The 13,888-nt window shown below is 44.5% G+C and overlaps 1 protein-coding gene across 1 annotated transcript in view; it reads right to left on the reverse strand.

Moving 5' to 3' along the window:
• Nucleotides 1-9,205, reverse strand: part of dmtf1 (cyclin D binding myb-like transcription factor 1) — a 42,526-nt gene extending 33,321 nt beyond the window's left edge. Inside the window, exons 1-6 of the mRNA XM_084049924.1 lie at nucleotides 9,144-9,205; nucleotides 6,467-6,532; nucleotides 3,762-3,937; nucleotides 2,663-2,758; nucleotides 1,856-1,941; nucleotides 783-903 (exon numbers count right to left, since the gene is read on the reverse strand). Of these exons, the coding sequence (XP_083906050.1) occupies nucleotides 783-903; nucleotides 1,856-1,941; nucleotides 2,663-2,758; nucleotides 3,762-3,909 (451 nt within the window). The 5' untranslated portion in view covers nucleotides 3,910-3,937; nucleotides 6,467-6,532; nucleotides 9,144-9,205. The remainder of the gene's footprint in view (nucleotides 1-782; nucleotides 904-1,855; nucleotides 1,942-2,662; nucleotides 2,759-3,761; nucleotides 3,938-6,466; nucleotides 6,533-9,143) is intronic.
• Between the last annotated feature and the right edge of the window lie 4,683 nt (nucleotides 9,206-13,888).

Consider the following 13,888-nt stretch of genomic DNA (forward strand, 5'->3'; position numbering starts at 1 on the left):
ATCTCTTTGCTCATTTGATTTTCCTATGTGTCTCATCTGTTTAACCCGTTAAGACCTGGAACTGTGTCATTTTTAGATTTGAGCTAAAAAGCATTATTTTGCACTTTGGGCTATTCAAAAATAGCAGATCTACAAGCTCATAGCGCGGCACCGAGTGCCGCGCTACGAGCTTGTAGATCTGCTATTTTTGAAAAATCGTGAAAATGTGTGCAAATCTTTGAATATATATATTTTTAAAGCGAACATTTTAACTCAAATCTTTGCTTCTGGGGGGTCCCTGGAACAACATATTTTGATGGGGGTCCGCGGCCAAATACATATAATTTTGGGGGTCCTTGACATGAAAAAGATTGAGCACCACTGATATAGAAACATACGTTTTTCAGAAAACTGTTGAGATTTAGGAGACATGTAGAATCGGCTTCAGGTCTCAATGGGTTAAGACAGTAGGTAGCTGATATATGTCACTTTTACCTTAGCACTAGGTATACTCTTAGTTGTTTGTTTTAGAAGAGAATGTTCTTCAGACTTCTGGTGATTAGTAGTGTTGTTCCCTACCTGTGTTGAATGACCTTATTGTAAGTCTTTGGATAAAAGCGTCTGCTAAATGACTGTAATGTAATGTAATGTAATGTAATGTAATGTGGTGAGCTTGTAGAGGCTGTTTTGAGCTTCTGTGTGCGTGTGCGTGTGCGTGTGCGTGTGTGTGTGCGTGTGTGTGTGTGTGTGTGTGTGTGTGTGTGTGTGTGTGTGTGTGTGCGTGTGCGCGTGTGTGTGTGTACCTTTATTAGTCAGTGTGTCTTTGTCCTCTTTGGTGGTGAACCAGGCCTGGCTGACTGGAGACACTTCATCTGTCTTCTGATGATGAGGAGACAGAGAGCCTTCATCCTCCTCCTGCAGGATCTACACACACACACGCACACACACACACGTGCACACACACACACACACACACATACGCGTAATTGTCATCACAAACCAAACAGAGCGTGGGGTTCTATTTTAAACCAAACAGAGCGTGGGGTTCGACCCAGGGACCACCATCCTGACTAAGAGCAACCTGGGGACCACCACTATTGTGCGTGGGGGGTCCATCATAGACCCACCCCACTTTATTCCCAATATCTATATATGTCTATTTTGCGATGAGGGACATTTCATGAGGTTTTGGAATAACAACAAATGATGTAAAGTGATAGTTTTGACAGCTTTGCTCGTATGGTTTTTACTGGTTGTGTGTTACAGTGTGTGTGTTTACTGGTTGTGTGTTACAGTGTGTGTGTTTACTGGTTGTGTGTTACAGTTTGTCTCCACCTGACTGTGGCTGTACCGGCGAGGGCCGTCACCATACACATTTAAATTGACGATTAATTGTCACTCAAATAATTAACGTTTTAATTGTGTGTTTGGCGTTATTTAACATAATGAAGCCTTTTAGGCTTTGTGATCAAAAGTTTATCTGCTATTTCTTTTCTTAATGTTTGAAAATGTGAGAAAATCTTTCAACATGGAAACGATTATGACGATTATGCAAAGATTATTGCGATTATCTGAAATAATTGCAATTAGACGATCATGTAATGATTGTGACAGGCCTACTACCGGTTTGAACTGGTTGTGTTACAGGTGTCTCCACCTGACTGTGCCTACTGGTTTGAACTGGTTATGTTTTGTGTGTTTAGATTAACACCAAAATATACATTTATAAACCTTTTTTTTTCGCCAGTATTTTTGTATAATGACATTTTTGAGGCAAGTGGCAAGTTCTGGTCTGAATCAGGGAAAAAAAGATTTTGAAACGAAAAATAAATAAATAATACGACATCCCGCACAACGTTAAGACTAACAAACACACCTGAATCTGGGCCACGCCCTCCTCTGTGATGTCACTGTCTGCCGTGGCGGTCATCGTCACCTCAAAGCTCTCATCGCTCTCAGACACTAGGGGAGAGAGAGAGAGAGAGAGAGAGAGAGAGAGAGAGAGAGAGAGAGAGAGAGAGAGAGAGAGAGAGAGAGAGAGAGAGAGAGAGAGAGAGGGAGAGAGAGAGAGAGAGATTTGATTTTAAAAGCTCTTTATTAAAACCACTCCTTTCCAGTTCAGCTCATAGCATTACAATAGTTAACCAATTCAGCTCATCTCAAACTCATACAGTTTGTCAGGCCCTGGGTCTGGCCCCATCCCCTCCCTGCTCCTCTTTGGTCTCTGATTGCCTAGAATGGACTCAGCTGCGGGTGGCAGCCGTGCCTAGTTGGCTAACGAGCCTCAGAGACTATTTAACACCGTCTGTGACGTCACTCTGTGCTGGATCATTGTATTGTTGTGGGGCTTGTTTCCTATTCCCCGTGTTTCCCCGTTGTAATATAATTCCGTCTGTTTGAGGTGTACCTATGTTTGTTTGCATTATGATTTAAGTAAAGTCGTCGTTTATTGTCAACCTTGGTCTCCTGAGTATACTTTGATGTTGAGTTCTGCATATGGGTCGCAAAACATCCGGGTCCCCGACACAGTTACACAACCCAAACCTCTACTAAAGTGCTCTTTGCCCTTTTCAGTGGTAAATGGGAAGGTACATATTGTCTTCTGAAACACTGAATATGTATCTCTGTGTGTGTGTGTGTGTGTGTGTGTGTGTGTGTGTGTGTGTGTGTGTGTGTGTCTCACCGGGCAGAGTGACCACAGAGAACTGAGGTGTGTCCGAGTCATCCTGATCTCCTGCTGTGAGACGCAGCTTCTTCTCAAGAGGCTCCGAGTCATCATCTACACACACACACACACACACACACACACACACACACACACACACACACACACACACACACACACACACACACACACACACACACACACACACACACACACACACACACACACACAGGTCAGGAGCTTATTGTCATTGTCTCTATGTGTGTAAAACATAGCAGAATGATGTAATGAACATGTTAAAAACGTGTCCCAGAGCAAAACCCTTCTCAACCCCTAACTGCTCCCCGAGGCGCTCGCGAAGCGACGCGTTGTGAGCTTGTAGATCGGCTATTTTCAAACATTTTAGTACTTTTATTTTTGGTGCTTTTTTTTATTTAGAATTCCGGACATTAAAGGAGACACACCATGAATTTCACTTTTTGTATTTTTTGGGCTCCCCAGTGTCTCTTGTACCCCAAAAAATATTTTGTTTTAACATTCAGTCATTCATTCTCCTTTCAGAGATTTTCAGAATGGCCGTGTCTGAACAGGCCATCTCAGAAATGGCATGTTTGCTTACATCACGAACCATTCTGCCCATGTATTTTGACAGACAGAATTGCTCAGTAGCACCCCTCTGCCCAACAGGACGTTTTGGTATTGCAGCTGAAAGTGCTTTATAAGCCTGAGAGAATTGACTTGGGATGAGTATATCTGAGTGTTGATTTAGGCTCAAACCTTTTGAAAATGGTTTGAGGGACATACACCATATGATATTAAATATATATATATATATTTTTATTCATGGTGTAGATCCTTTAACTTAGTAACAGAGTACTTCTACATGGCGGTATTGTTACTTTTACTTAAAGTAAGAAATGTGAGAACTTTTTCCACCACTGGTGTGTGTGTGTGTGTGTGTGTGTGTGTGTGTGTGTGTGTGTGTGTGTGTGTGTGTGTGTGTGTGTGTGTGTGTGTGTGTGTGTGTGTGTGTGTGTGTGTGTGCGTGCGTGCGTGCGTGCGTGCGTGCGTGCGTGCGTGCGTGCGTGCGTGCGTGCGTGCGTGCGTGCGTACCCACCATTAGCAGGACAGTGCAGTATGATGCTGCCGTCACTGTCCTGGGTCAGGGTGACAGAGTTGATGATGCTCCCATCGGCGTCCAGTTCCAGCATCCCCCCCCCCTCCTCCTCCTCCTCCTCCTCCTCCTCCTCCCCCCCGCTGCTCATGATGTTGTCCGTCCTCCTCCCCCTGGCTCTGAGGATCACAACCACACAGTCATCTTAACCCATTGAGACCTGAAGCCGATTCTACATGTCTCCTAAATCTCAACAGTTTTCTGAAAACGTTTCTATATCAGTGGTGTTCAATCTTTTTCATGCCAAGGACCCCCAAAATGATATGTATTTGGCCGCGGACCCCTATCAAAATATGTTGTTCCAGGGACCCCCCAGAAGCAAAGATTTGAGTGTTCGCTTTAAAAATAAATATATTCAAAGATTTTCACACATTTTCACGATTTTTCAAAAATAGCAGATCTACAAGCTCGTAGTGCGGCACTCGGTGCCGCGCTATGAGCTTGTATATCTGCTATTTTTGAATAGCCCAAAGTGTAAAATAATGCTTTTTAGCTCAAATCTAAAAATGACACAGTTCCAGGTCTTAATGGGTTAATGACTTCCTTTTGTAGAGGATTACAAATAGAATAAGAGGAGAAACAAGAAAACCAAAACACAGGACAGAAATGGCGCAACATCCGCAAAATCAAAACAATATATAAAGCGCCCACCAAAACGTTCGGAAACTTAACTTCGGTCGATTATTTCTCCCCGTCAACAATACCAATTGGTATCGTGTTTTATATCATTTTCATCGTTGATTCGTCACCTTTACAACGAGGTACAGCTCGTAAGGATCGGGCATTCGTGGCATGAGCAACACGGCTAAACGTGTGGCGGTGTGGGTAGCATTTGCCAAAATCCCCCCGATATGCTTCTGGTGGTAATCGTTCTAGTTTTGAGCGGCCTGCCAGCACACACACACACCTGCTGAGAGGTGTGTGTGTGCCTGTCACAGGTGTGTGACTGTCTGGCACCTGAACATATGGTTCTGCAACTTTGTTGAGTTTGTGTTGATGCTCCAAGCAGTAACACTGCCCCCATGGAAAGATGTCACGTTTGTCCCTTCAGGATACTGCAACAGGGCAACTGGTGTTCCGTTACGCAGATTACTAGGGGTGTGCCGATACACTAATTTCACCAAACGATACGATACTTGGCTCACAACTTCGATACAATATCGATACGATACGCACTTTTTTTATTATGAAAATATATGGGGGAGGAAAAAAGTAAATGCAAACAAATAATTCTGTTTTTGCATTATTCAGACATTAGCTTTTCAGCTACAATAGCCGTTTTCAATCCAAATAGGGCAATAGTGTGACACCTGACCCGAAAAAAAACAACATGTTGTCACCCTTTTCACCTCGGGGCTGTTTGCATGCCTGATTATAATGATTGTAAAAAAAAAAAGAAAAAAAAAGAAAAAAAAAAATATTTTTTCAAAACAATATTTTTTTCCCCCAAAACGATACATATCGTCACGAAAACGTATCGCGATATATCGTGGGACGATATATCGGCACACCCCTACAGATTACCCATTATTTGGTGTCAGCCCTGCTACCATTTGCTGGCAGGTGTGTGCCAGTCAGAGCTGTGTGACTGGCACCTGAGCATGGGGTCCTGCAACTTTGACATCTGTCTTTGGTTCCGTTGTGCAAATCTTGCCTGTAAATCTCTGGAAGAAAACCTATGGTTCCTCAGTGAAGCTAATAGGGTGAGGAACAGGTCTTCTTGGGTTGTTGTCTTCCTTTGACTTCACCAGTCTCACAGAACTTGGTCCTAAGTGTGTAAATGGTACCAGGGCTGACAGCACATAATGCTGCAACTCTGCATAACGGAACACCAGCTTCCACTTGCCCGTAAAAAAAAAAGTAAAGTAACTTCCATTTAGTTTTAGTCATATTTTAGTCATCTGAAAAGTTTTAGTTTTTGTCTAGTTTTAGTCGACTAAATGTCATAAGATTATAGTCGACTAAATCTACAGTTGATTTAGTCGACTAAAATGTATGTTGATGGCGTCGTCATGGCTGATTTTACACTTAGTTGCATGCTGAAAATAGCCGATCTACAAGCTCACAACGTGTCGCGCTGCGACGCGTTGTGAGCTTGTAGATCTGCTATTTTCAGAGCGCAACACCCGAGCCCGAGCGCAACAAAACATAAATCAGCGGTTATAGCTGAGTGGTTAGTGAGCCCGCCTAGGGAGCCAGAGGCTCTGGTTGCCCCAGGTACGATTCCAGGCCAGGTCAGCAAATGTGTGGATGAAATGAAATTCGTCCCTGAGCAAGACTCTTAACCCCTATTTGCTCACAGGCCCTCATTGGAAACAAGACCGCAAGGACTTTCTAGCCTGGTTCCAGACCATAGACCCCGCCCACTCTCTGAGTGGACTGCCCCTCTTGGTCTGGTGTTGTAATGTGAGCCTAGGATTTATTCGGTACAAAAAGTACCGTCCAATGAGAGTCAGAGGTGGTGATGGGGATCCCTTGTGATTGGTTTAGGGAAATTCTAATCACCTCCCCCTTGTAATCCACGCAGCTTCAGTCTGATAATCAGGCTAAGGACTTTCATGAACTGACCTGTTAAAGGAATTATAACACTGCTAGACTAACAGCACGTTGCTAGACTGACATAAAGGAGATGTAATGACGTAGATCACCTCTAGTCTCCTCGGCACCACTTGTCTTCTTGCTGAATTCCCACTTTATTCCCACTTCATCAGCTCCTGTCAGGGTTCACATGAATGACTCTCAGTTAGACTCACAGCATTATGGTGTAAAGAAGACCTGCTTTACATTGTAAATGTTCAATTGATTCGGGGCGAACACTAAACTGCAGAAACACATTTTTTGACATGTCTCTTCCCCCTATATGCATTAAGCAGTGGCGGGCAGGACAACTTTGGTTTTTTTACAACCAAGGTTTATGTTTTAGATTGAAATTAAAGTAAATAAAGGATGAGTGTTAACATTTTTAAATGTACTGCTTTCTATAGTTTTTCGTGATATTTTTTACAGTGGGCGGGGGGCATTCTGTCCGGTGGCTAAATATGTATTTTTTTACACAATAACCCGGCGTTTTACTTATTATTATTTACAGTAGCTCTTCTAGCCCCCAATAACTCACATCTGGCCATCAAAGACCACAGGACCTTTTTTATTGTGTAAAAAAGGCATATTTAGCCACCGGACAGAATGCCCCCGCCTACTGTAAAAAAATATCGCGAAAATTGCTAAAACTATAGAAAGCAGTAAAGGAAAAAATAATAACACTCATCTTTTATTTACTTTAATTACAAGCTAAAATATAAACCTTGGTTGTAAAAAAACAAAGTTGTCATTTAAATCCGACTGCCACAATATGATTTATTCTGTAAAAACATTTTACAGAAGAAACGCTCAAATACATTGATATAATGCTCACATTCTCTCAGCCAGGATGCCATCTGTGCCATCACTAGTTGTTGATGTGTGACTGATTTGTATACTTTTGTCTAATAAAAGTATATTTTCCTAAATCTGGAGACAATTTATATGTAAACTATACAGATTATCACTGTGCACATGTACTACATAAGATATAAGACTTTGTGTTTGAGCATAAATATTCTTAGCGTGCACACGGCGCATTCCTCCCCCACACACCTTCAGCTTCTGGCTAGGGTAGGGGTCTTCAACAGGGGTCCGGGACCCCTAGGGGGTCCTCAGAGCTACTACAGGGGGTCCGCCAAATCTTTTTGTGATATGATTTAGTTTTTTTTACATTAACCACTTGAACCCTAGAATTTCTTTTTTTTTTCTGAGGGAAACATTAGCCAAAAATAGCCGATCTACAAGCTCTCAAGCTTGTAGATCGGCTATTTTACAAAGAGGCTATAGGTGTAGAGGGAAAAAAGAGCAGACTAAGTCAAACAAACAAAACTTTAATCTGAAACACAATTTTATACAATATACTGTAGAGTAGGGGGGTCCCTGCTTGATCTCTCTCTCAGCTAGGGGGTCCTTGGCCTGAAAACGTTGAAGACCCCTGGGCTAGGGGAAACACTTAGTAGTTGCAGAAGAAAACATTGGATTCAAGAGGAGGGGCACGGTTATTATTACCATTTATATTATTGACCGTGTCCCCCCAGCGCAACACTTATGGAATACAAAATAAATACTTTGTTTTGTTGTTACTTTTGGGTCAATTTATTCATTTATTTATTAAGTAGCCGTGTAATAAGCAGGATAATTGACGGGTAGCCCGTCATCATTGATAAATAAATCCCTTCAGGGCGATTCCCTGATCCCTGTGGGGATTTATCTATCAATAATGACCGGCTACCCGTCAAATATCCCTTGCATGTTTGTATTTTTATAATAATAATATATAGGATTAATACTGTGGTCCGTATCTTTAGGTTTTTACAGATTGCTTAAACTTATAAACTAACACAATTGCATTGGGCTTTTCCCAGCGTAGGCTAATTGATCAGTAGTCTCTCGATCACTAAATATAACTTCTGTATCAACAAATATAGTACAGTGCTTATAATCAGTTCATTACTAAAATTAATCAAATAAATACGTATTCTACTTTGATATCGGCTTCATGGAGGTACACTGCTAAAGTAATATAATATATAGTAATATTATAATAGTAATATTATAACCAGGCTACAACAATACAGCATTATTTTATTTAACCATATTTTACTAAACGTCTGCATATTGGATAACTGTCTAGCAGATCATCTTGATCTCATCTAGATAAGATGAGAACAACTCTGTTTTCATCCAATGTTTAGATGTTCTAATAGGTCATTGTGATATTATCGTTATCGAGGGCCTAATATCGCCACAGATATCGTGAGATACCCATATCGTCCCACCCCTAATATATATATATATATATATATATATATATATATATATATGTGTGTGTGTGTGTGTGTGTGTGTGTGTGTGTGTGTGTGTGTGTGTGTGTGTGTGTGATTTCGGAGGTCTTTCTTTGACATGAAAACATGTGAGAACAACTATAACTAACTATATATATTGTATATTTCAGTAAAAGGCTTGAGCCTTAATGTGCACACAGCACAGCTCTGCTGCTAGCCGTTAGCATTAGCATCCAGCAGCTAAACGATACAGTGCAGGAAAAGAGACAGCGACGCCATGTTTTACTATAGAACCCTGTAGTGTGTGTGTGTGTGTGTGTGTGTGTGTGTGTGTGTGTGTGTGTGTGTGTGTGTGTGTGTGTGTGTGTTGGTGTGTGTTATTGTGGAGTCCACTCCTCTCCAGAACCTAAACACACAAAGAGCTGTTTAGTTTAGAATGGGTTTTTATAGATCTACTTACTTCCTGTTTTCAGGTCCGGGGATTCAGAGAGACCAGGATGAGAGAAAGACCAGGATGTATGCGTGTGTGTGTGTGTGTGTGTGTGTGTGTGTGTGTGTGTGTGTGTGTGCGTGTGTAGGCTACTGTATGTGTGTGTGTGCGTGGATTCAGAGAGACGGTCCGTGTGAAGGGCAGCGGGTTGCCATGTTGGTGGGATCTGGCAGCACGAATGCATCACATTGTATTGTTTATTAGGGATGTAACGATACGTTTTAACGGCGATATGATACGCATCACGATATACATGGTTGACGATACGATACAGGATGCAGGCGTGCCGATATATGTCATGATTTGTGTGCATGGGGAACTCATTTGAAACAAGCTCTGTGCTTTTATGAGTCTTCCAGTTTAGTAGACCTTGTATTGTGAATTTGTACTTCCATGTACTGTTGTTCTCATGTCTTACTAAATAAAGTACATCAATCAATCAATCAATGTGCGCGGCCGTGGGGGCTCAACTCGCTGGTCAGTGCTATATAGGGCATAGCTGTGGGAAGGGGCCGTGGTGCTGAGGGGGCTTCAGCACCCCCTTAAAATAAAGTATGAAAAATTAAAAAATGTAATTACATTTTTTTTTTAAACATTTTTGCATAATGTGCCTGTTGTTGTTGGTCGTTATTTGGGAGGATTTAGTGCAATAAGTGTTCTGGAACCGAATTAACCGAATTAAATAAACAAAATAACCCCAGAAACCGCTGGGCACGCACACGCTGGGCACGCACGCATGCAGCACCCGTAACCTATTCACCTGTTTCCTATAGGCTGTGTGTTTTCCACTTCCTGTCGATTTGATCCAATGAAATCCAATGAAACTGGTCAGATGACCAATGATAGCCAATGAAATCGACAGGAAGTGGAACACACAGCCTAGGAAACAGGTGAATAACTTCTTCCCACGGCCCTGCAATAGGGCGTCACAGTGAGGTGCGTGGAGGATTGGTGGAGGTTGCGGTTACCCAAGGAATCTCTTAAAAGCAGCCGTGTCAGCGCTTGTGACTTACGCACGCGTAGCAGAGTGGCTCACGACCTCAGCCTGAAGGCCTGAAAGTCTAATATCTCCCCCCAAGCCATAAGGAATTCCCTTTGTCTTGGTGGTTAAGATGTTGACTTTCCACGCGCGAGTCCCGGGTTTGATTCCCGGGCTTTATACACACACCTCCTCTACCGCGTGTAAAGAAAAGTGTGGTGAGGGGCACGGTGGCGCAGTCGGTAGCGCTGTCGTCTCACAGCTAGAAGGTCCTGGGTTCGATTCCCACCGGGGACGCTGGGGGCGTGTCTTCTCCTCCGCGTCATCAGTGCCCATACCCTAGGTGGGGTTGGCGAAAGGGCCTATTCTGTGTGGAGTTTGCATGTTCTCCCCGTGTCTCCTAGGGTAGTTAATACCCTCACAAAAACATGCAGTAATCCTGGTCGCTATACCGCCTCCCCCATGACAGCCGGGGCGCCTGATGGAGGGGTACAGGAACTGGTTGGAATAACGTGTTCCTTCCACGCGCTACGTCCAACCGGGGAAACTCCCCCCTGTCAGGTGACAAGAAGGTCAGTTGGCTCTCATGCATTGAGAGGCATGAGCTCGGCCCTGGCCTCCCTAGGCTGGTGGGGGGAGTGTAGCGCCCAGGATCACTTAGTAAATTGGCACCGGGTGAAAAAAGGGTTACAAAATCGAGGGATAAAAATTATAGTAAAAAAAGAAAAGTGTGGTGGGCCGTCCAGTGCGGCCAGAGGTCAGAACAGTGCCATTTTCAGACACTAGTGGGCGCTGCGCAGGAGACGGCTCTTCGTGTCAGACCATACGCACGCATTCTGTGACAGGACACCACAGGGACAGACAGTGTGTCCACTCACCACCTGTATAAAGGGTGTGACAGGACACCACAGGGACAGACAGTGTGTCCACTCACCACCTGTATAAAGGGTGTGACAGGACACCACAGGGACAGACAGTGTGTCCACTCACCACCTGTATAAAGGGTGTGACAGGACACCACAGGGACAGACAGTGTGTCCACTCACCACCTGTATAAAGGGTGGTCCACAGGGACAGACAGTGTGTCCACTCACCACCTGTATAAAGGGTGGTCCACAGGGACAGACAGTGGCCCTCATTTATCAACGCGGTGTAGACCAAATAATGGGCGTACGGCGAGATCACCGCAATTTTCGGCATTTATCAATATATCCTGACGTGGGCTTTATCCTACGGTACGCTGAGATCTCACGTCTGGTCGGGACCAGTTGTTGACGTTGGCTGCACCCGTTTATTCCATCCTAGACCTGCGGAGCACCATTGTTTGACTGTCTGAGAGGCATTGGACACCTAATCCACTCATAAATCTGTATATCTACACTAATAAATAATCCCTGTGAAAATATAACATTTTATAAAGTAATTTAAACAAACTGCTTTAACAGTCATTCAGATAAGATTGTAGATCTGTCTGTATTGAAAATAGCAGATCTACAAGCTCACAAGCCAGCAACGTGTTGTGAGCTTGTAGATCTGCTATTTTCAAAATATACGGGCGCTTTCTGCGAGAGCACTCTTCTGCGCGAGCACCGGTCTAACAGGCGGCGCTGCTGTTATATTTTCATGGCCACCGGGAGATCAGACATTTAACCCATGGTCCAATACACACCAGCCTTCATTCATTAATGTTCTCTCCAGGCTATCTCTCATTAATGCGGAGCGGGACGGGACTCGCCCGTCCGACGGTCCGAGTCTCACTGGGAAATGGGAATAGCCCTACATGAGGGCTTTATTTTAGTGTAAGTAGAACGCGCACTGCTCGGTATGGGTTAAATACATTAATCTACAAAAGTATTCCATTCATGCCGATGTGATTGGTATCATAATATGTCATTCATGTAGGCTACAAGCCTACGTGACAATACGCTACGGGCGTGTGTGTGTGTGTGTGTGTGTGTGTGTGTGTGTGTGTGTGTGTGAGAGAGAGCGAGCGAGCGAGAGAGGCGTGTGGTGCGTGTGCGTGTGCGGCGAGGCCAGCGGGCCTCTTATTGGCTTTTCATGTCTTTGGTCGTATTCTGGTTCGTCTTCATGTCGTAAAATCGGGGCGTTTTGAGAATATTTATGGGGCGTGTTATTTAAATGACGCTCGTTTCAGCCGTGACATTTATCAACGCTGGGACCAAGTGTAAGCTCGGATCAGCTGTGTAGGATGCGTTGATAAATGTGACTTCGACGTTGGTGTACGCCGAATATATGGAAAAATATACGGCGGTTTATACGCTGCGTTGATAAATGAGGGCCAGTGTGTCCACTCACCACCTGTATAAAGGGTTGTCCACAGGGACAGACAGTGTGTCCACTCACCACCTGTATAAAGGGTGGTCCACAGGGACAGACAGTGTGTCCACTCACCACCTGTATAAAGGGTGGTCCACAGGGACAGACAGTGTGTCCACTCACCACCTGTATAAAGGGTGGTCCACAGGGACAGACAGTGTGTCCACTCACCACCTGTATAAAGGGTGGTCCACAGGGACAGACAGTGTGTCCACTCACCACCTGTATAAAGGGTGGTCCACAGGGACAGACAGTGTGTCCACTCACCACCTGTATAAAGGGTGGTCCACAGGGACAGACAGTGTGTCCACTCACCACCTGTATAAAGGGTGGTCCACAGGGACAGACAGTGTGTCCACTCACCACCTGTATAAAGGGTGGTCCACAGGGACAGACAGTGTGTCCACTCACCACCTGTATAAAGGGTGGTCCACAGGGACAGACAGTGTGTCCACTCACCACCTGTATAAAGGGTGGTCCACAGGGACAGACAGTGTGTCCACTCACCACCTGTATAAAGGGTGGTCCACAGGGACAGACAGTGTGTCCACTCACCACCTGTATAAAGGGTGGTCCACAGGGACAGACAGTGTGTCCACTCACCACCTGTATAAAGGGTGGTCCACAGGGACAGACAGTGTGTCCACTCACCACCTGTATAAAGGGTGGTCCACAGGGACAGACAGTGTGTCCACTCACCACCTGTATAAAGGGTGGTCCACAGGGACAGACAGTGTGTCCACTCACCACCTGTATAAAGGGTGGTCCACAGGGACAGACAGTGTGTCCACTCACCACCTGTATAAAGGGTGGTCCACAGGGACAGACAGTGTGTCCACTCACCACCTGTATAAAGGGTGGTCCACAGGGACAGACAGTGTGTCCACTCACCACCTGTATAAAGGGTGGTCCACAGGGACAGACAGTGTGTCCACTCACCACCTGTATAAAGGGTGGTCCACAGGGACAGACAGTGTGTCCACTCACCACCTGTATAAAGGGTGGTCCACAGGGACAGACAGTGTGTCCACTCACCACCTGTATAAAGGGTGGTCCACAGGGACAGACAGTGTGTACACTCACCACCTGTATAAAGGGTGGTCCACAGGGACAGACAGTGTGTCCACTCACCACCTGTATAAAGGGTGGTCCACAGGGACAGACAGTGTGTACACTCACCACCTGTATAAAGGGTGGCTACTTGACTAAATTGAACACACTCTTTGGGGCCCCTGTTGACCCACCGCTTACTTTGTTTATTAATTAAATAAGCCAAAGATAAGCTAGACCAGTGGTTTTCAACCTTTTTTGCGTCAAGGACCCCCAAATTGACACACATTAGCCCAGGGACCCCCATTTGAAAAGTTATGCCAGGGACCCCCAATAAGAGACGATTTTT

This window comes from Gymnoscopelus microlampas, assembly GCF_963454915.1.
Source record: "Gymnoscopelus microlampas genome assembly, chromosome: 23".
In the NCBI taxonomy this organism is placed as follows: Eukaryota; Metazoa; Chordata; class Actinopteri; order Myctophiformes; family Myctophidae; genus Gymnoscopelus; species Gymnoscopelus microlampas.